Raw genomic sequence first — 22,038 nt, forward strand, 5'->3', positions numbered from 1 at the left:
ACATAGTAAAGGTGACAAGATGTCTGTGATTATGCTGCAAAGACTAACGGTCTTTGTAAGCAGGAGAGCCTGGACTTGATACCTAGCAAGCACATGACTACTCATGGTGGCACACACATAATCCTAGTGCTGGGAGGTGGGGACAGGAGGCTCCTTGGGTCTCACTGGCCTCATCAGTGAGTCCCAGGGATGTTAGTGAGATACTATCCCAAGAAACAAGGTGGATAACTCCTGATCAAGAACATTCAAGGTTACCAATGGCCTCCACAGCCATAGATGTACACTGCACACATACATGCACCATCACACACAAGCACACATATCTGTCTTGCTGAGAAATGCTATTCCTTAGTGGCTTTTTAAAAAAGATGCCTTTTAATTAAAAATTTTAGTGTGTGTGTGTGTGTGTGTGTGTGTGTGTGTGTGTGTGTGTGTAAGCATACGTATGTGATAAGCAAGGACAACTTTTAGGAGTTGGTTCTCTCCTTCCAGCGTGGGTCCTGGATATCAAACTCAGGCTCCTGGGTTTCCACAGCAAACACTTCCACCCACTGAGTCTTTGACACAGCCCACTGACTATTTGAAGAAACAAACTGGCATGGTGTGAGCAGGTTAGTGAGGTGACATGTGACAAGGAGAAACTTCAGCAAGAACAAAGCATGCCGTTAGTCTGACAATCTATAAAGAACTGAATTCTGCTCACAATCACACAAGCTCAGAGGAAGATGCTTCCCCATCAAATCCCACCTAAGACTCAAGCTTCAGGAGACACTCTGGGCTACACAAGCTCAGAGGACATAGTTAAATCAGATGTGAACTCCTGACCCACAGAGACTGTGACGGAATACCTGTGCAGTGTTTACAATCCCTAAGTCTGTAGTCACTTGTTAAGTAGCAGTATACAACAAGTACAAGGAGCAAGAACACTCATTACAAAAATGTAGGGACGATTCTCTGTTAGATGATATACAAGTAAGCTCACCAAAAAGAAGGCATAGAAGTGTATTATATTATAATTGATGGGAAAATAAATAAAATTCACCATACATTCCTAATACAGCCCCTTGATGAAAGTGAAACTGATGTGTGCTCGCACACACATACAAACCTTATTATACCTACCTAAGCAAATATAAACACATATACAGATAAAGCACACACACAAACACAATTAAATGCCAGCATCATGCCCTATCATTAAACACATAGAAACATTCTTGTCAAGAACAGATATAAATAAAAGTGCCTGTTAGAACCACTGCAGTTAAAACAGGGTTTAACATTGCTTGTAGATATTATGATCAGGTAAGTTAAAAAAAAAACAAACAACTGAATAGATACTAGAAATAATAAGACTTCAGTAATGTAGCTAGTGGCATTTGATTTTTGTTTGATTCTTGGGCTTTGTTTGTTTCTATCAATAGCCAATGGCCGTTTCCAATAATATGCAGACACATCTATCTTTTGAAAAAAACAAAACATGGTGTCTATCTTTTAGTGTTCTCATTGGGAAGTAGCACGGGAAGGTTGGAGAGAGTGATTTTGGTCAGGTGTGGCTGCACAGGCCTACAATTCCAACACCAAGAACAGCTGCAAGTCGGAGGCCATCCTGGGCTATATAGTGAGTTCAAAGACAGCCTGAGCTACAGGTCCAGACCGTCTCAAACACCAAAAGGACAAAAGCAAGCCAACAAAAAGTGAGCAGAAGGGAAGAATAAGCACAAGGGGGAGATCGCATGGGGGGACGGCGGCTGCAGAGCTGGCCGTAACAGGAGGCCTGTGCTCACTGCCCTCCACGCAGGCAGCCTCGCCAGTGTGCACAGTGAACAAGAAGCTATGAAAAAGACACCAGATTCCGGCAAACAGAAACAAAACTTCTAAAATTAGAATTATAAGCCCATGGCTAAATATTTAATGGGCAGATTCCACAGTAGATTTGACACAGCGGAGGGAATATAAGTAAACAGAAAAACAAGCCACACAAAATTATCCAGACTGCAGCAGGGATATGCTACAGAAAGAAACTAAGGAAACCCGTTAAAACACAGGACAACCAAGAAAGAAGGCCCAACATACAGTTAGTGGGAGCCCCAGGAATAAGAGAAACACAGAAGTGATATTTTCAAGATGGCTAGGGATAATCTAGAAAGATGAAAGAAACACATTCAGACTGAAGAAGTTTAACAAATTTCAAGAAGGAAATATGTATTAGTTACAACTACACATGTAGTCATGAAAACTAACAGAAACTTCTAGAGAAAGTCTTAAGATTAGATATGGGAAAGCGTCTTTCAACAGGAACAATGGAAGGAAGGCACAGGAGAATGCAAGCTACTTGTTAAAGTAAATGCCATCTCTAGAGTTCCATAGCCAAAGAAAAGACTCATTGAAGAACAAAACTATGACATTTTTACAGAAATGGAATTAGACACCTTACACAATGTGTGCATTTCTACATGTAGTATGTACATAATAAATATGTAAACATATATATACATGTATACATATATGTATAACACACACACATAGGTTTGACTTATATATAGGTTTGGCTTACATTTTAACAAACCTGTTCTAAATTTTAAAAATGTACTTAATAACCATATTAACAATCAGCTAAGTCACAACGTGAACAACTGCTGATTATCCACGACTGCCTTGTGACTGGGGGCTGGGCTTGCTGCTCAGGAGAACAACAGTGCTGTTCCATTTGGCTAGCCAGGGCAAGGAAAGTAAGACTTCACAATATGAACCATGGTTGGCATAAAGTGCATACTGTTTCTACACTCTCACCAAGTCTTAACACATGTGGAAGGAAGGGGGTTAAGTGAGACGGAGATACTCTGTTCTCAGAGAACTGAACGTACATTCTTGTTATACATGTATACTCAGGACATTTATAAAAGAAGAATTTACACTATTAGTCAGTCACATTATCATAATGAAATGTCCAAGGGAGTCAATTTATAAAGAGAAAAGGGATATTCTGATTCATAATTCTGGACGTCCCAGTCCACCACTGCTCTCGGTCTCTGGTAAGCACAAGGCACATGTAAGTGGAGCAAACCACTGAACTTACGAGCCAGGAAGCAAGCAGAGACTGCATGTGGTCCCACAATCCACTTCCAGGGAACATGTCAAAGGCATTGCCCCCATGAAGGGTTGACTACTTCCAAAGAGTGCCATCCTGTTGCCCAAGCCTTTAATACACAGACCTTTAGGGGGCATTCATCCAAACCATAATAGAAAACTAATCATATAGAAAATCTCAATCTATTTCAAATGACTAGTAATTAAGGGCAGTTATCCGGCTACAACCTCAATGTTCATAACAAAAACACTGACTAGAAACTTTCCACTGTATTTGGAAATTGAGAAATATAATTACATATGAATCAAAGAAATCACAATAAAAATTTAAATCATTTTAATTGAACAATAATCAAAATGCTACATAGTGAAATTTTCAATTCAATTGAAGCAATAATTAGCAGGAAACTCCCAGAAGTGAAAAATACAGTCATCTAATACTAAAAACTTCATGGATGTGATAAACACATTAAACACACTTAAGAAAAAAAAAATCTGTCAAGTGAATGAAATCATCCAGAAAGACATAAAGACAAAGACACTTACAGAGATCTTTTTGTTTTCTAAGTGCGATGACTGGGTTTTCATGCTATTGTGTGAGATGTGTCTCCTCAAACTTTGTTATGATGTCAGCACATTATCCATCTGACATGGGAAAAGGAGGAAGGAAGAACACTTGAGAGATGGTAGAAGCAGATGGCCTAATATCATCCGCAAATAGAGAGTATGGGGGAGAGCCAATGAAGCGCACAGCACTGGTAATAAACCAGAAAATTTCCATAGCTGAAGTCTGCAGATTAAAATAGCACATGAGAGCCAAAGAGGACATAGTAAAACAAATCATACTTGGACATATAATGATGAAATTTGCTGATAATTAGATATGAATAAAAACATTTTAAAAAATTGTAAAACTAACTGCTCTTAGAAGGCAAAAATCACAAAACTGGCAATATGTTCGTCCTGGTGGTACATGTCTGCAACCCCAGCCCTCAGAGGTGGAGACGGGAAGACCACAAGTTCATGGCCACCCTCAGCTACAGACAGAATTTAAGACAGCCTGGTCTACATGAGGCTCTGTCTCAAAAAAATGAAGTGGAAGGTTGGAGAGATGGATCAGCAGTTAAGAGCTCTGTTGGGGTCAATTCCCAGCTCCTACAAGGTGGCTCACAACTGTGTCCCTCCAGTTCCATGGGATCCAAAGCCTTCTCCTGACTTCCAAGAGCACCAGGTACATGTGCTGCATGTGTATAGGCAGATAAAACATTCACCTACACAAAATAAAATAAATTGATCTTAAAAATAAAAATACAGCTGAGAACCACTGAGGAAGACACCCAGGGTCAAACTCCAGCCTCCACAGGCATAAGAGTGAGAGTTTGTGCACACAAGAATGCACAAACACATTTACAGCGTGCGGCCATTTGAGTAAGAATGGCCCATAAGCTCCCATATTTGAATGCTTGCTCTCCCCTCCCCCACTTGGTGTAACTGTTTTCAGAAAGATTAGGAGGCGTGGCCTTGTTGAAGGAGGCATGTCACTGGGGTGGACTTGGAAGTTTCAAAGTCCATGCCAGGCCTAGTCACTCTATCTCTCTGCTTCCAACTTGCAAATCAGGATGAAAGCTTTAGCTACGGCTCCAGAACCATGCTTGCCTGCCTGCCGCCATGTTCTCCACCATGATGGTCATGGACTCACCCTCTGAAACTGTAAGCAAGCCCCAGTTAAATGCCTTCTTTTATAAGTCATGATCTCTTCACAGCAACAGAAAAGTAAAACATACCACATACACATATCTACACACACAAAGTCTAACTACATGCTGTAGAATAAAAGATGTATCTAGAATATAATGTTAATAAAGACTGAAAGAAAGAGGAAGAAGATATATCCCCCAAAATACAAGGCTAGTGGATGTATTAAATAGCAAACTTTAAGACATAAATAACTTCATAGGAGCAAAGATACTTTTAACTAATGATACAAGGTACAGGCATGAAGTTACTAGAACCACCTGTATATACATTTAACAATCATAGCTCAAACTAGGGGTTCATTTTCAGAATATAAAAGGTGTGTGGTCCTCAATAGAAGTGGATTCCAGACCAGGCCTGGGAACATCTCTCTCTGTACTCAAAGCCAAATGAACAACTCCTTTTTTGTTGCTGTTTTTTGTTTGTCTGTTTGTTTTTTTTTGAGACAGGGTTTCTTTGTGTAACAGCCTTGGCTGTCCTGGAACTCACTTTGTAGACCAGGCCGGCCTCGAACTCACAGAGATCCAACTGCCTCGGCCTCCCGAGTGCTGGGATTAAAGGCGTGCGCCACCACTGCCTGGCTGAACAGCAACTTTTGACTAGAAGATTTCATTTTTCTATTCTCTCATTCGGAGGTCCTAAATTTTGTCCCCTGTAACTTCTGAGCTGAAACCGGAAGCTCTCAGCACTAGAGGATGGCAATGTCCCTGAGGTAACTGCCCATTCCAGTTTTCTGTGCCTCCTAGGATTTCAATTTTATTTGGATTTAGGATTTCTGTACTTTCTTGCAGAGTCGCCACAGAAAGGTTTGATGTTACTGATTTCCTCTGAAGTTATGCAAAGAAACTGTCCTACCATCTCTTGACTGCTGAAGTGAGCATGTAAAGAAACATTTAAATATTTAATCTAGCATTTCCAGGTATTTGGATTCTTGGAAAAATTATTAGATAAAGAAATCTCCTAGGTCTACTCTGCTTTGTTTTGTTACTGCTTTAATTACAAAAATAACTTATACTTAGTAGAAAGAAACAAACAAAATGAAGTATAGACAATAAGTCCCCTGCTCTAGGTGACTCCATTTTCCTCTGATTTTTAGTGATTTTAGTTTTTGTGTCAGACCATTCATTCTTGAAGCTGCCATGTAGACTTACATTCTGTAAAGTGCTGTGGACTTGGGTTCCCATTCCTCATTTTTGTTGAGGAAATAAACAAGAGAATTAGTGAGCGCCGAAGAAGTCAATGTATTACAGAGTCAGTTTAGGTGTCCAGGCAACAGATGCTAATAAAAGTGAAGATAAAGAAAAGAACGTGTGGGCTGGGGCCATGGAAGGAAGAAATGAAAAGAAGTACTCAACAGTGAAAAGTCTGCAGGCAGCAAAGAAGAACGTGGAGGAGGCAGGAGCACATCAGAGACCGATTCCAATGAAATTTGAGAGGACAAGTTCATTAAGCAAATAGTGCCTCGTTCCCCAGAATGAAGTCTTGATTTCTTCAGAACTCCAGGCAGCTGGTCAGGCTTAGAGCTCATTTCCATTTGTCATTAATTGTCATCTGAAAAACACTAACTAGATTTTGAATGCAGCTTAGGAGCCATGGCTCTCCAATCGCCCGGGCCAGTCCTGGTTATTACACTAATCAATTTATTAGAGACAGGCTGTGAGCACCTAACTCCCTTGTCACTGGAGGAGTGTGGAAAATTAAGAACTTGAGGCAAAATGTCAGATTAGTACTATGGGTCACATTTAAACTTTTATTTAAATGCTGGCAACTCCAACGTCTGACCTCATCCTAATCTCTAGTTGTCTATGTTCTGGGCCTTCAGCCAGTGGGGTAACACACTCATTTCCCAGGCCTTAGGTTTTAAAGGGTCAAGGTGTGGGATCTGAATCATCCACTATTACATCATTAATAATAAAAAGCACACTCTCCACTCAGCTGCATTCATTATCTCAGAAATAACTCATTTCCATTCATTTGTTTCTTCATTTACTCTTCCAATAATTATTTCCTGACCATCCAGTTAATGCCAGGCCCTATGTTATATAACAAAGAGCTAGCAAAGTTCAAGTGTAAAGTTGCCTGTCCTTTCCAGTGCTATCCAGTAAGGAGTCCACGTAGAGAAGCAAACAACTCCAGAACGGCAAACTGAGACAAGTACCCTGAAGAAGCAGAAGGAATATAATAGACTTAAAAATCTGAGAGGGATTTTGGAAATTTATCAATATGAATGTAAGGTCAGTTACAAGGATCAGTTCAGAAATTAACTGTGATTTTAAAAAAAGACATTCAACTACCTTTCACAAGAAAGGCTGAAAATGAGTATGTCCAAATACCACTATAGTGTGTGTACACCATCAGGAAGGAGGCAGGCTTCTCCTTTCTTCTCTCTATCATCCTCAGCTTCCTGGCTGATAATCATCTCACTGGTCCCAGGCAGCTGCTGGGGCTCCAGGATAGAGGCAGTCAAGGCAAGAAGCAATGGGTGAGGCCTCCCTCTGAGCTTTTGACTTAAGAAGCAAAATCCTTCCAGAAGCTTTCTAACTAATGTCTCTCTATGCTGCATCAGTCGGAACCGAACCGTGTGCCCATCTCTAAGTCAATCCACATCCATAGAGAAAGTGATTACCATGCTGGGTTTAGGTAGTCATGGCTCATCTCCTAGCACAGGAGAAGGAGCTCTCACTCTGGACAAGATTCTCTAAAGTCAATGAAGAAGAAAAACGGTTCAGGAGATATCGATAGGGAGATGAAACGTGCAAGCCCTGTTTACCGGCAGGAGAGCGAAGGAAGGGAGAGTACAGACTCAAATAGCATTCCAAAGTTTCAAGTTGGAGTAACTACAATCATTGTGACAAGAACAGATGAAAAGAAAATGTGGGAAGAAAAATCTAGTTTGTGGAAAAACAAACAAACAAACAAAAAACAACCAATAATGAATTCAATTTTCTCTTCAAGTGTCAGGTTCAATCAGTATGGTGGAATCTAGGATGAGGAAATCTCAGGAAAAGGACTGGACTTCAATGTAGACTTTGTTGTGACTCACAATTAGAGGGTATTTGAAACCACAGGAAGAGAAAGAGTTACTAGCAGAGAAGCAGAAAGGACAAGACTGGAAGAATCTTGGTGAGTAGCTCCAGTTGGAAGACAGCAGAGGAATGATGCTGCCATAGAAGAAAAGGTGGACTGGGGATGTAGCTCAGTAGTAGAGCACGTGACTGGTATGTGTGAAGCCCTGGGTTGGATCACCAGCCCAGAAAAAAAGGAGGCAACACACTCATTTATGGACAAGAGAGTATAATGACGTATAGTTTCCAAGGAATGTCACAGCTAATAAATACTGTTGACTGAGATAGGTGTCAGTGAAGGCAAAGTCATCTTGATAATTTTCATGCATGGAGAAACAGAAACCAGATTGTAAATAGTGGGTTTGAGTATATTAACGTAATGCAGCTCATTGGTATCCTATTTTATTTATTCTTTCAAGAAGTCTGGAAATGAGGGGAGGGAAAATAAACATTGCTAAGTTGTGTGGAGGCAAAACAGAGTCAGTATATAGTGAATACCTTGGTGGACTAGGAGGAAGATGCGTTAGAGGGGAAAAGAGCGAGGAACACAGGCTGTGATGGGAAAACACACGGAGTGTACAGTCAGTCCACAACAGGGACAACAAGCATGTCCAGAGGAATGATGGAGACCTAAGACATAAGAGACATGGCGGCTGAACACCAAGAGATACCGAAAGAAAAGAGGAAATAAATTTCCAAGTTATCTACTAGATGACAGGAAGTAAAACAAATGGTCAATGAAACTGACAATGTTGGTCCCAAGTGAGCCCACAAAGCAAGCCACTAGGAAGAGAAAGGAAAAGACACAGCCCAGCACAGAACTTCACTGAGGGGTGCAGGGACAGAAACAACCTAGGAATTGAAGCCTAACGACAGAGATGGGTCATGATAATAAGAAACTGGCCAAATAGTTGAAAATTAATTGGTAAATAGGGCTGGAGAGCTGGCTCCATGGTTAAGGCACTTATCTCTCTTCCAGAGGATCCAGCTTTAGTTCCTAGCACCCACATGACAGCTCACAACCATCCATAACTCCAGTTCGGGGGAATCTGAAGCCCTCTTCTGACCTCCATGGGCACCAGATATGCATGTAGCACACATACATGTATGTGGACAAAGTACTCATACATACAATAATCTAAAAAAATCATTTAAAAATTAATTAGGGAAACACTGGGAAGAACACAGGCAACAGAGCATGGGAGGCATATGCAATGCTAGGGAGCATATCCCTTCTCCAATGTCTACAACCCCAAATCTGCCAGGGAGGTTCCAAAGAAGATGCCAAGGAGAACACCCCCTCTAGGGCTGATAATCCATGTACATCCCTTTATGTACTCGGTTAAGTTTCATTACATCAGACACACTATGGACAACTCAAAAGCATTACATATGAACTTTTGTAAATGTATAAAAATTCATACATGTGTAAATATGAGTATGGGTCTGTTGTGTGACATTTTGTTTGTGTTCTGACAAATAAAGCTTGCCTGGAGATCAGAGGGTGGAGCTAGCCACTAGTTAACCATAGAGGCCAGACAGTGGTGGCATATACCTTTAATATGGCACTTGGGAGGAAGAAGCAGGAAGATCAGGAGTTCAAGGCCACTCTGGGCTACATGAGATTGAACCAGTCTAAAAGAGAAACAGAGATGCTCGGTAGTGGTGCACGCCTGTAGTAGAATATTTTAAGGTGTGTTACTTTTGTTTATGATGCACTTGTTTAACTCTGTGAAGCTGTGTTACTGTGCCTGTCTAAAACACCTGATGGTCTAATAAAGATCTAAACAGCCAATAGCAAGTCAGGAGAAAGAATAGGCAGGGTTGGTAGGCAGAAAGAATTAATAGAGAAAACTGGGGAATAGAAAAGGAGCAAGGAGCCAGAGAAGGAGGAGGACTCCAGGGGCCAGTCACTCAGCTACACAGCAAGCCACAGAGTAAGAAACACAGAAAGGTATACAGGAATACAAAAGAAAAGGCCCAGAGGCAAACAAGGTAGAAGGGATAATAAGAAAAACTGGCAAGAAACTAAGCCAAGCTAAGGCTGGGTATTCATAAGTAATAATAAGCCTCTGTGTGTGATTTATTTGGGAGCTGGATGGCAGGTCCCCACAAAGAATAAAATACCAACAACACACACCTTTGATCCCGGCACATGGGATCTCATGCCTTAGATCCCAGCACTTGGGTGGCACATGCCTTTAATCCCAGCACTGGGAGGTGGAGACAGGAATATAAGGCAGGTGGAGACGGGATCTGACGCCCATTCAGTCTGGGGATTCTAGAGGTAAGAAATCTCTAGGTGGCGGCTGCTCCACTTTGCTGATCTTTCAGCTTTGCTGATCTTTCAGCGTTCACCCTAATATCTGACTCCAGGTTTTTATTGTTAAGACTAAACAGCCTCGGGCTTCATGGGTCATTAAAGACAGATACAAAACAACACATGCACGAGAAGGGGAGGTGTGAACAGCAGTCAGTCTCACTGGAGCGATCACACCAGCTTCTGAGTAGTTTAACTCTGGTCAGCTCAACGTAGAGGCTTACAAAGAGAAGATGGGAAAGAAAAGCAGCCAACCAGTTTGCTGGGAAGAAGCCAAACCAAATTACAGAAAGCTGTATGGCTTCTGAAATGCACAAGGCTTTCTAAAATGTCTTTTCTACAGACGCACAAAGGACTTGTCTGAGACTCTGGTAGGTCGGATTGTAGACAGACATTAACAGGTGCTACTGTGGAATGAAATCAGGTCACGAAAGGCCAATGAAAATCACTTACTTGAAGAAGAAAGGGGCTTTTAAAAGAAAGTAGCTATGAAAATATGAATCTGCTAATGGTCAGCATACACATTTCTGCATAACTCACACAGAACTTCACCTACCTTATTATATATGGGCAATACACAGCAGAAAATGAGTATGTGTGACCTTCAATTGGGTGTTAATCATGTTTAAATAAAGGAACAAATTTGATTTCAGTAGCCATGTCAATTATGTTTCTGCCATCCTTTTTCTTGATCTTGGAATAATTGATGTTTAACATTGGGGAAGAGATCTCTTCATCCACAGAAATGTGCATGAAAGAACTTATCAAGCAATTAACCCAGGTAGGCATACAAACACTCCCTGAAGCAGCAACATTAGCAGCAAGAGACGGGATGAAACATAAACACCTTAACAAACTAGAGATGCCAGGGCTCGTACTATAGAAATAAATGATGCAAGAATTGCCCTGAAGGAAAACTGATATTAAAAAAGGACCCACCGTGATGAGGTAATGATGATGTGGACGCCACGCTATTATGGGCAAGTGCTTATTATATATTTTTATTTGCTATTCACCTTTATGAAAGGCACTGGGCACCAATTATTGTTCCCGGTTCAAAAGGTTGCCTACAAACGCATGATTCCAGGATGTTATTTCTAGAATGTCCTTTGAGCAAAGAGCAAGCTTATCTAATCACTGCAACTGCACCTCTGATGGAGTCTCCAACAGTGAGGGAGGTGCAGACTCATCTTACTTAGGACATCATAAGTAAGTAATGCATATCAGACAATACACTGAAGCCAGCCTCTCTGCACAGAAATAGTCTTCCTTGTGTCAAGCTTCTCTCTACATAAACCTTGACATTTTCCTGGTGTTTAGAAGCCTGCTGCTGGCTTCCAAAAGCTCTGGCGCCATACCATGCTGTCACTGTGACAGCCCTCCAGTGAGCTATCAAAAACCCAGCTAGAACATTTTGACTACAGTAGTGCGCTTGCCATCAAAACATTAAATAGCAATATTTTATATTTGTTTCTATTAATATTAGTGATGCTGTGTGAACACTAGTATGGTCTTACACTAACATAGTTCAGTCATGGAGATGTCATCAGAATACCACATACTGGCACAGCATGTGGGCGAGGTCTGGTTTGCTAAGAATGTCTAAATGCATGCTTCTCAAGTCACTGAGTCCCCTTTAACAAGGAAGTGGTATGAGGATGCTACTGTTTCTCCAGAATCTATTTCCAGAAGCAATGGCAAGGGATATGTAGCATATCACATTCATACTGGAAATATTTTGGAATAAGACAGAGATTTCAAAAGTGAGTCTAGATGAAGGGGTTAGCATTTGAGTTAGTTCACTTCTGGCTTGAGAAGCAAACAGTGGACCTAGGTTCTCAAATCTCTACAGCCCTGTGAGGGTGAGACCCTGGACTGGAACCACAACTGTGTCCAGTGGCTGGACAGGAGATCCCTCTGGGCTTTTTGGAAACACTTTGGCTTTGGAAAGTGAGACCGACAGAGATGGAGCTGTCCTGGAAGTCCGAGCCTAAGCGTCTACAGCACTCCACTCAGGACAACTAGACCTGAGGTGGCAGTGATAAGGGAGCAAAGGCTGGCTTGCTCTTAGCCTCTCCCCCAGACAACTGTCCTTCATTTTGCTATGAAAAGAAAGGATCAGATTGAGATTCTGATTAAATAAGTGTAAGAATGGATAAAAAGGCAAAGTCTTGCCAAACAAACTCCACAATGGCATTGAGATCAGCCTTTCTCCCACCTCACCACAAACTATCTAAGCAAGGCAACATTAACAGTTAGGACGCTTGAGGCAAGAATCAGACTATCTGTTCCCTATTTTAGGAATATAGATGACCTTATGAGCAGATTTTTTAAATGGACATAAAGACAGTATAGAGATATACTGATCTTTTTAAGTGAATACAATGACTTGATACCAACGTATTTCTCCACATCCATTCTTTCACGGTGTCTGCTGCTCATCTTGCCTTGTAAGTTTTCCAGCAAAGACAGACTAACTGAAATGCTAAAAAGACTCTCTCTAGAGAATGCAATAACCTGACTGCATGTTAATTGGTTCTATTGTGAGAGCCAAAGTTATATCTTAAGTTTTAATTACTGTGCCTAGGTGATCCACAAAACAAAAATTCTCCCGCTCTGCAAGTCCCTTGCCCAAGGACAGATAGTTCCAGAAATTCTGGAGTCTACTGTTTATGGGAGATAACAAGCCACATTTTCATTCCCCTAAACAAGCTTGTTTGACCCATCTGTGCTGGATGGGCTTGATCACATGTGGGCAGAAGGTTCACAGGCAGGAAGTACCTCAGGATGTATGCTTGCCCCTGACTGGACCTGATGGGAATTATGGGCTTTCCTTCTTAAGCCCTTGTAAAACTTGATTCGGGGCCATTTTTCTGGGGAACCAGAGATGGACCTGGCCAGAGCCCATCAACTTAGCCAGTATTTGATTAAAATTTACTTCAAATTTGGCTTTAAATTGTGGTAGTGCTCTTATTCTTGACCGATGGGATTAACACTAGCAACTAGGGGAAGCCACACCCCCTCCAAAGGCCTTTCTTGGTCAGATCCATCCCTTATTCACATTACTGTCCAAGGGATCAGCTCCTGGAGCTTCTCTCTCGTCTCACTTCTTACTATATGTGGCCGGTCCCTTTATTCAATTTTACTAAAAAAGAGAATGTGGCCTAAGATCTGCTTCCAAGTGTCCATCTATACATAAGATGGAGGGGAAGACATCACAGAACAAGACAGCATGGGTGAAAATGTCTATTTAGAATAAAGACTGACTCAAGCCTCATCCACATCAGCACCACACTGACCTGCAGGCAGAGGCATGGGTGTAACCTCTCCTCAAGCCAGTTAGACCGATGGCAATCCGTCCTGCCGCTCACCTGGAAAAGGCGGCCCCCAACACAAAGGCAGCGTACTCCTTCACCAGGGGTTCTGTGCTGTTGAGCCCGTTAATCACCACCTGAAGACCACCGAAGGACAACAGGTCCTGTGCATTATCCATCTGCAACAAAGGCACTGCTTAGTACAGGATAGCCATCAGGGAAGGAAGCCTCTTCTGAGAGCTCTTCTTCTGGTGACTAGCCAAAACCAAAAGTAAAAAGCGGCAGTGGCATTTCTGAGTAACTAGAAAGGGTGTATAAACAACCCAAGTTTTAAAGTAATCTTACATTTGAGAACTTCTCATTCATGTAACACCATTTATGAGCACCTGCGTGGGAATCAGCGGAAATGGCACCTAGCTCTTGCTAATGCCAAACATGCCTCAGAAAATTCTAATGCTGCAATGAGTCACAAAGCTTACTCCAAACATACAAGCTGTTAACACAAAGAATCTGGCATCATGGCACCACCTAAGCAGTGCCATACTTCCTGTGGCTGTACAAACACAATGGGACCAGTGGAGGCTAAAAAAAGAGTTGACTTTTAATTAGAAACCAGGGACTAGAAGAGGAGCCCTGCTGATGGGGCAGGGTGGGTGGGTGGTGGGGTGGAACGGGGGTGTTCTACAAGAGTGCTGGGAGAGAAGTAACGACAGTATCCTTTTTTTTTTTGTAATGTTGACTGAATCTGAGGACATTTATTATAAAATCTGTACGAAAGTCAGTTTCCCAAAGGCTTTAACCTAGGTCTGCTTCACCAACTAGGGGCCTAAATGCCAGCCATGCAGACTATTTCTATCATCACATAGCTGATAAGCTGAGTGACTTCTAACAATGAACCCAAGTGATTACAAAAATGTCTCATTACAATGAAATCAATAATTACATAGATGTCTTAGAAATCCTAGTTTGAGATGTAACAGACATGCTGATTTTGTGGCACTCAGATTATTATTTTAAATTGCTATTAAATAACCATTTAGTCAGGTAGTGGTAGCACACACCTTTAATCCCAGCACTTGGGAGGTAGAGGCAGGCAGATCTCTGTGAGTTTGAGGCCAGCCTGGTCTACAGAGAGAGTTCTAGGACAGCCAGGGCTACACAGAGAAACCCTGTCTCAAAACAAAACAAAACAAAAACAAAAACAAAAAAACCCCACCAATTTAAAAAATCATTTTACTAGTTAACTTACCAAATCCTGTATTTGTGTATGTATATGTGAAAGGTCAGACTCTTACTGCCTCCAAAAAGTGACCTCGTCTCCACATGACGTCACTCTACAGCAAACCAGGAGGGCTCCGAAGCGAGAGCCCAGCAGTGATGTAATGAATGCCTACCTTTCCCACCTAGAACCCAGAGGTGGTTCCTTTCTGACTCTGTCTTAGCTTCTGCCTCCAAACTAGAAAGCAGGTTCTGAGAGAAAAAGCAGGCACAAAGCTTAGCTTAGTCTGACTCTGCCCATGCTCTTGGGTGGGCCTGGCCTACTTTCAGTACTTGGAGGAAGACAGTCATACATGGACAGAACTTCCACAAGAGCAGGTTTCCATGCACTGCTATAGTCCAGTGACTAGAAGAGTGAGGAGCATGGAACTGGTGTTCAATGATGAACCCTGGCGCTGAGAAATAAAAATTTGAACTATTCTCCATAGAAAACCCTACTGTGAATTTAAAAAACCAATCTATAGTGTCTGTGCCAACAGGTGCATGGGGCCTATTATTACAATCCCAAGGAAGCCTCCATCCAGGCTACAGTGCAGCAACAAGTCTGGCTGCTAAGGGTTGTCCAAAGCCTCACAACCTGTCTATATGCAAAGGGATGATTACAGTCTCAAGGCCCTGCTAATTAGGACGGCTTTAGAATGAGGCACTTTGCTGATATAAACATCTCCCTCCTTTAAAAACTTATCAATTCACACCTATCTTTTGATCCTCCTTGGGCCGGGTTTCTGCTCAAAATCCTATCAGCCCACATCTGAGATGGCCACTTACCCAAACCTGGTAGAAGAGCTGCCCTTCTGTTGACCCCTAACCAACACAGCCAGAGTTACTGCAGATCTGGTCTAGATTCTGCTTATCTACATGGCAACAATTCCAGGAGATACAAGTTGCTTTTATTTCTGTAAACACTTCAGCCTTTGAAGGTATCCTATCATTATTTGACTAGCAATGAGAAAGCAAAGGTTCCTTCTGGCCCAAAGCTGGTTCTTCCCAGAGCTACACAGAAGACCGCAGGTTTAGAGCCAGAACTTTGCTCAGGCTGCCTCCAGGATGGGCCAAGACCAGTGGAGAGGAGTGTAGGGGGGGAGACCCTCAGGAAGGGGATGGAGGGAACTAAGCCAACACCCGGAAAACTTTGGAGCGCTACAAGATGATGAGAGACCAGAAATCTGAGAGAGAAAGGTGGGGTAAATAATTGAGGAGTCACATGAGAAAAGGCAGGTACTCTGCCCAGGGCAGAAGGGGCAGGCAGAGGCCTTTCTCATAAATAATTCACAAACTGTTTTCTACACACAAGGTTTTGCTTTTCACATATCCTGTTTTAATAATTAAACGACGTCTGCAAGGAATCCTTTGGCAGATCCAGTTCAAGTCCTTGAAGTACATGGCTCTTTAAACCTCTATTCAGTAAATTTAGAGTGGGAATCGACGGAAGAGCCTGGCTAGAAAAGTTCTATTTGCCTCAGTGTTAGCATTACATCACCCAGTTCTCCATCACAACCGGAAACCAGGCTGAGCTATGTATTCTGGAATCTCCCTGAGAAATCACAACTTACCAAGGTCTTATGGCACCTTAGTAGACAAGCCCGAGTCAATGACTCAGAACACTGAGGGCATCTTTGTCAACAGAGTGGGTTTGGCCTTGACCACTGGAATGTTTCTGTGGTGACCTCTGGCTGAGTCTGCTGATGTCCAAGGACCTGTGAGAGTGGAATGCGATGCCACCCTGGGGATGACACTGCCAGATGGGACCTGCAGGGAGAAGTTCCTTTGTTGTTGTTGGCTCATTGCTAGCTTAGCCTTTGCGTAACTCACTGCCTTCTAGGCATGGCAAGCCTTCGAGTGACTTTAGCCTTTCATGTGACCTAAAGCAAGACCCTCCAGAAAGCTGATACCTAAAGAGCCACCCAAGGGTGTTAAAGATGAAAGAGTAATACAGGCTGTCAACATCAGTAACCCCTGGAAGCCTTGATTCTTTAAATGTTTCCAGTGGAAAACCAGGGAGGGGTTTCACCCGAAAGAAAGGATTAGGAGGGGGAAGAGAACCCAGGTTCATTTTATCACCTCGGAAGAGGATCACAGTCTTGCTGTTTGGGGTCTGAGAAAGAGTGAGCAGGGGAAGAGGATGAATTAACCCCTGCAGACAGCAGGGTGGGGTGAGGGGACAGGATGAGGAGGACACTGAGGCTCTACTCTGTGATTATGCCTGAGATTATGACTGCCCAGCCTTTTGGGCCTCTACTCCATTAGCTGTTTCCACCAAGGCTCCCTATCTCCAGTCAAATTCCCAACAACAGCTGGAGGTATTGTTGTTACACCACCTTCTGTCCACTGCGCTCCAATCCTACTTTTCCATGGCCTAGGAGGGTCCATGGTCTCTTCCTTTTCTTTCTTCTCTCTCTTTTTTCTTTTTCTTTTTTTCTCTTTCTCTTCCTTTTCTTAATTGTATAAAATAAATCTATTTTCTTTTTAAAATTTATTTATTCTATGTTCTTTTACATCATATATCTTGGTATCATTTATTTCCCCGTCTCTTCACATCTGCCCGCTGCCTCTGCACACCACCAAATAAGACAAAATTTAAAAAAGGAAAAAAAAATAAAATAAAAAAGTAAGGGAAAAACTTAAAAATCTCATCATGGAAGCTGCCATGTGACAGTGAGTCATGTCATGAACCCCTCTGTCCATGTATCTTTATTTGCAAGTGTTCAGTGCAGAGTCATTGGCCTGGTTCAAGGCCTCTGGTTTCTACTACCTTCTCGATGATGGGTCTCACTAGGACTCCTCCTGCACATCCTGCTGCTGTTCTGTGTTGTGGAGATCCTGCAGCTTTGGGTCTGCAGGTCAGGTCCCTTCACATGCTCCAGCAGATCATAGATGGGGTGGATGATGGAGTGGGCCAAGCCATATCCTTGGGTCTGGGCCTGGGCAGATGTAGGGTTGGTCCGCCAGACATGAAATGGGGACATCTTTCCAATGCTTACAACTTTGAGGCTGGCTCACCTACACCTGAGCAAACAAGGTTGGTTCTACTGTGCCGCCCTGGCAAGATGCAGGGCCTGCTCTCCTGAGTGGTGCAGCTGGTGGGGGCCAGGGATAGTTCTCCTGTTCTTATGACCACAGGGTCAGCTCTACCACCTGCCCTAGATGTTGATGGGCTGTGTGTGTTGGGGGCGGGAGGTGGGCAGTTCTCCCATGCCCATGCCACCACAATTCAGATGGGTAACAGGCACAGCTCTCCCATGCTCACAATTTCGGAGCTGGCTCACCCACACCTGCACTAACAGGTTTGGCTCTGTTGCGCTGCCCTGGTGAGGTGCAGGGCCTGCTCTCCTGTGTGCTGCAGCCTGAGAGTCGGGGATGGGCCTCCCACATTTACGACCACAGGACCAGCTCTCCCACTTGCCACAGGTATTGATGGGCTGGGCTCTTCCTTTTAGCTCCAGTCAGAGTCAACTTGTATTCCTTGAATATACTTGTCATGTTCCCACCTCCTGTCTGAGATGCTCCTTAACACTGCCAATTTCTATACTGTTCTTCCTTTTACTTTTTCATAGGTTATTCCCTTTCAAACAAATTATTTGGTAAATCTGCCTATCTGCCTCTGCTAGAAAGTAAGCTCCAATCTTGTTCATAAATCTATCTCAAGTGCCTGAACAAATGAATGGTTTGCCTTAGCTCTTCTTTACCTCTATCTTTTGATCTTCACGTAAAAGGTACCAGTGTTCCGTGAGACGAACACTGGTCAAAAATCTAAAATCTTAAGATGTAGGGTTAGACCGATCTTGTTACAAATCCTGTCTCTATCATTCATCAGCTGGCTGGTCCTCAATAATCCCACCATCTCTCGAGCCTCACTGTCCTCAGTTAAAGAGCAGGAGCAGTCAGTCAGGGTTTGCAATTCCCACTGTTCAGGACCTTGAGGAGAGATGAATCCCTGGAGCCCTGGAGTTTGAAACCATCCTGGATAACACAGAGACACCCTACCTCAGAAACAAAAACCAAACAACAATAAAAAATGAGACTTATGAATCAGCAGACTGTGAGGACTGCTCGATATTAGCTATGACATGTCTGAAGGGTCACCTTAGAGCCTCACACTCTTGGCTGAGTCTCAGGATTACGGGCACGGTCCCCAAGAGTAAGAGGGTATTCCCAGCATTCCCTCTCTGGCTCCCAGCGTCTCTCCTCCCTGTCTGTGGTCCAGTCACCCCAGGCTTCCCAGGCCTTCCACCTTACCACGCTCATCTCTGCCCTAGAGTCTGGACACAGGTAACTTGCTCTGCTTTGAGAACTCTAATACATGGACTGGTAAGCTTTTCTAAGTTCCTAACAATAAGAAAACTTTCTCCAAATTCTTTTTTTTTTAAAGACAGGGTTTCTCTGTCTATAGCCCTGGCTGTTCTGTTTAGGAGCTCGCTGTGTAGACCAAGCTGGTCTTGAATTCAGAGATCTGCATGCCTCTGCCTTCCAAGTGCTGAGATTAAAAGCATGTGCTATCATATCCATCATCAAACTTTAAAAAATAAGTAAAACAATTTTACTAATTTTTGAGAATTTCATACGTGTATACAATATGATCCCCATTCTCCCCTTAACTATTCCCAGATTCACCCCTACCACCTCCAAATTCCAAGTCCTTAAAAAAAAAAAAAAAAAAAAAAAAAAAAAACCAATACCCCACTGAGTCCGGTCTCTGCTTCCCATGCATGATGGGTATGGGACTCCACTGGAGTACAGTCGAGCCACCAGGGGCCACACCCACAAAGAAAATTTCCTCCCCGCCCTCAGCCATCAGCTGTCAGTAGCTCCTCAGCCAGAGGTGGGGACTCGAGCCCCTGTCCTGCCCTGCTGACTGTTGACTGGCTCCGCTGTGTACAGGTCTTGTGCAGGCAACCATAGCTGCTGTGAATTTATGAGTGTGAGTACAGCATCCTGTTAAGAGGACACTGTCTCACGCCAGCTCTCTCCGACCTCTGGCTCTCATGGTAATTTCATCCCCTCTTCCATAATGTTCCCAGAGTGTTCTGGGGAAGGTGAGTAGAACACAGGTGATATGGACTAAGCAATACATATTTTTGACTTTGCAAACATGGTCTCTGTCACAACTACTCAACTGTATCACCAGAGCATGAAAATAATCACAAATACTACAAGTGGGTGTAGCTACCACAATAAAATGATATTTACAAATACAGACATTACACCAGATTTGGCCCATGGGCAACAGAAGCCACCACCTTTTTAAGAGTTCCTCTTCAAAAAAAAAAAAAAAAAAAGAATAATTATGAACAATACAATCAATGTGATAGTTGATTTGATCATATGATATAATTTAGTGAAGAGCTTAGTGCCTAATAAATTCCAATAGATTTAAAAAAAAAAAAAGAGTTCCTCTTCTTCATCTAGCCAATTCCTATTCCTCTGAGAAGCCATCTTTATTGACTCTAACTAGTTAATTAGTTCTAAGTCCCCTATGGGACACTCCTACATCACTCTTTGAAGCCCTATTACAATCTTAAATTAGCTCATTATTTGTTAATTTGCTCAGTTGTTCATTATATCTGCTTCCCTTTCCAGACTATAAGTAACACAAGATTATGGTTATTTTGTCTTAATGTTTAAAAAAAAAATAGGGGTAAAAGTTCAGCAAAAAAGGTTTGTCCTTGCCTCCAAAAACACATCCAACTACTGTAGACATTGGCCTACACTGAAGCGTCTGTGCCATGAAGCAACACTGTTGATGCTGTTTCTCAATGCTTAGGGTAGGGTTTATGTTTGGAGCTATCAATTAAAAAGTGAGATTTATGGGCAAGGAAATACAATACCTGATGGACATAGTACTCAAGATCAAAGAGGGCAGCGACCTTCTCTTCTAGGCTAGAGCTGGAGCTGTTGAACTTGTTTATCAGCCGTACCATAATCTGCATGTCAGTCTCGAGAACAACATTCAGTTCATCAAATTCCTTCTTCAGCTCCTCAATGGGGCGGAAGAGCTGCTTTACCGTGGCCTGCCTTGCCTAAAGAGAACAGCAAAGACATGGTTAATGAAAGGGGCTAGAGACATTTCCCTAAGCTCCACAGAGTCTGCTGTGGATGCCCATCCTTGCAAAACTGCTGTTCCAAGACCGGGCATCTAATCTGTTTCAAGAGAAGCACTGATACTTCCCAAGAGACTTAGACAGGGTTGGGGATTTAGCTCAGTGGTAGAGCGCTTGCCTAGCAAGCACAAGGCCCTGGGTTCAGTCCTCTGCTCTGAGGGAAAAGAGAGAGAGAGAGAGAGAGAGAGAGAGAGAGAGAGAGAGAGAGAGAGAGAGAGAGAGAGAGAGAGAGAGAGAGAAGGGGAGAGAGAGAGGGAGGGAGGGAGGGAGGGGGGGGGGGGGGGAGGGAGGGAGGGAAGGGGGAGGGGGAGGGGGAGGGAGGAGGGAGGGAGGGAGAGAGAGAGAGAGAGAGACAGACACTTAGAGAAGCCATCAGAATCTACCAAACAGGGCTCTGCTCCAAACACACACTTAGGACATCCCAGGCATCTCATTCAAGTTTGGAAGAGTCAGCTTGGTGCCATCGCTGGGGTCAGGGAAAGCAAGGTGGGTTTACTTTCACCCTCAACTTCACAGGACGGCTGCAACACAGGACGATGCTCTGTCTTCCACAGTCACAATACCCTGGCTGAGCGCTGCCCAACCCAGTCCCATTTTAGGGAAACCCGGATGTGGGAAACTATGAGGAAGGGCTGTCAGAGCAAGAACAATTTGACGATGAAAATTAAATCACTGTCATTACCGTCAATCTAACCACAGGTGTACAATTTGTTCAAGTGTTTGAAACGGCTAAACTACTGTATGTACTACACTCACATCTCAAACAGTGTTCTCTCAGTCCTCCCCACCCCACACACATACAAAGAGTTTGAAATGAAGTTACATTGGAGGTGAATGAAAGACTTTAATTGGGTATTTTATACATGCGGCACCCCACTTTGTTCCCAATTTTAGTGGATAGTGCTTTTTATAAAGAGTCTGGGAGGCTGCAGTGGTTTAGGATCTATCTTCCAAGAAAAATTAAAAGGCATGGGTATTTATAAAAAGCAGGATGATGAGCACTTGTCAGCTCCAAATTACTCATCTATTACCTATGGTTCCTCTCCCCAGTGTAAGTATTCTATAGAAATACCAACCAAAGGTATGAATCAGCCTCTTAAAAAAGATGCTCCAGCAGA

At 42.9% G+C, this 22,038-nt stretch overlaps 1 protein-coding gene and 1 non-coding gene across 3 annotated transcripts in view; one reads left to right on the forward strand and one right to left on the reverse strand.

Moving 5' to 3' along the window:
* Window positions 1-22,038, reverse strand: part of Sil1 (SIL1 nucleotide exchange factor) — a 238,878-nt gene that overhangs the window by 41,181 nt on the left and 175,659 nt on the right. For both annotated transcript variants that reach the window (XM_028886778.2, XM_037197073.1), the window contains exons 6-7: window positions 20,648-20,839; window positions 13,602-13,723 (exon numbers count right to left, since the gene is read on the reverse strand). In XM_028886778.2, coding sequence (XP_028742611.1) covers window positions 13,602-13,723; window positions 20,648-20,839 — 314 coding nt within the window. The remainder of the gene's footprint in view (window positions 1-13,601; window positions 13,724-20,647; window positions 20,840-22,038) is intronic.
* Window positions 3,641-3,741, forward strand: LOC114705147. The gene has a single exon (XR_003736355.1). It is a non-coding gene; the product is annotated as a small nucleolar RNA U13 (small nucleolar RNA).

This window comes from Peromyscus leucopus, chromosome 19 (assembly GCF_004664715.2).
Source record: "Peromyscus leucopus breed LL Stock chromosome 19, UCI_PerLeu_2.1, whole genome shotgun sequence".
In the NCBI taxonomy this organism is placed as follows: domain Eukaryota; kingdom Metazoa; phylum Chordata; class Mammalia; order Rodentia; family Cricetidae; genus Peromyscus; species Peromyscus leucopus.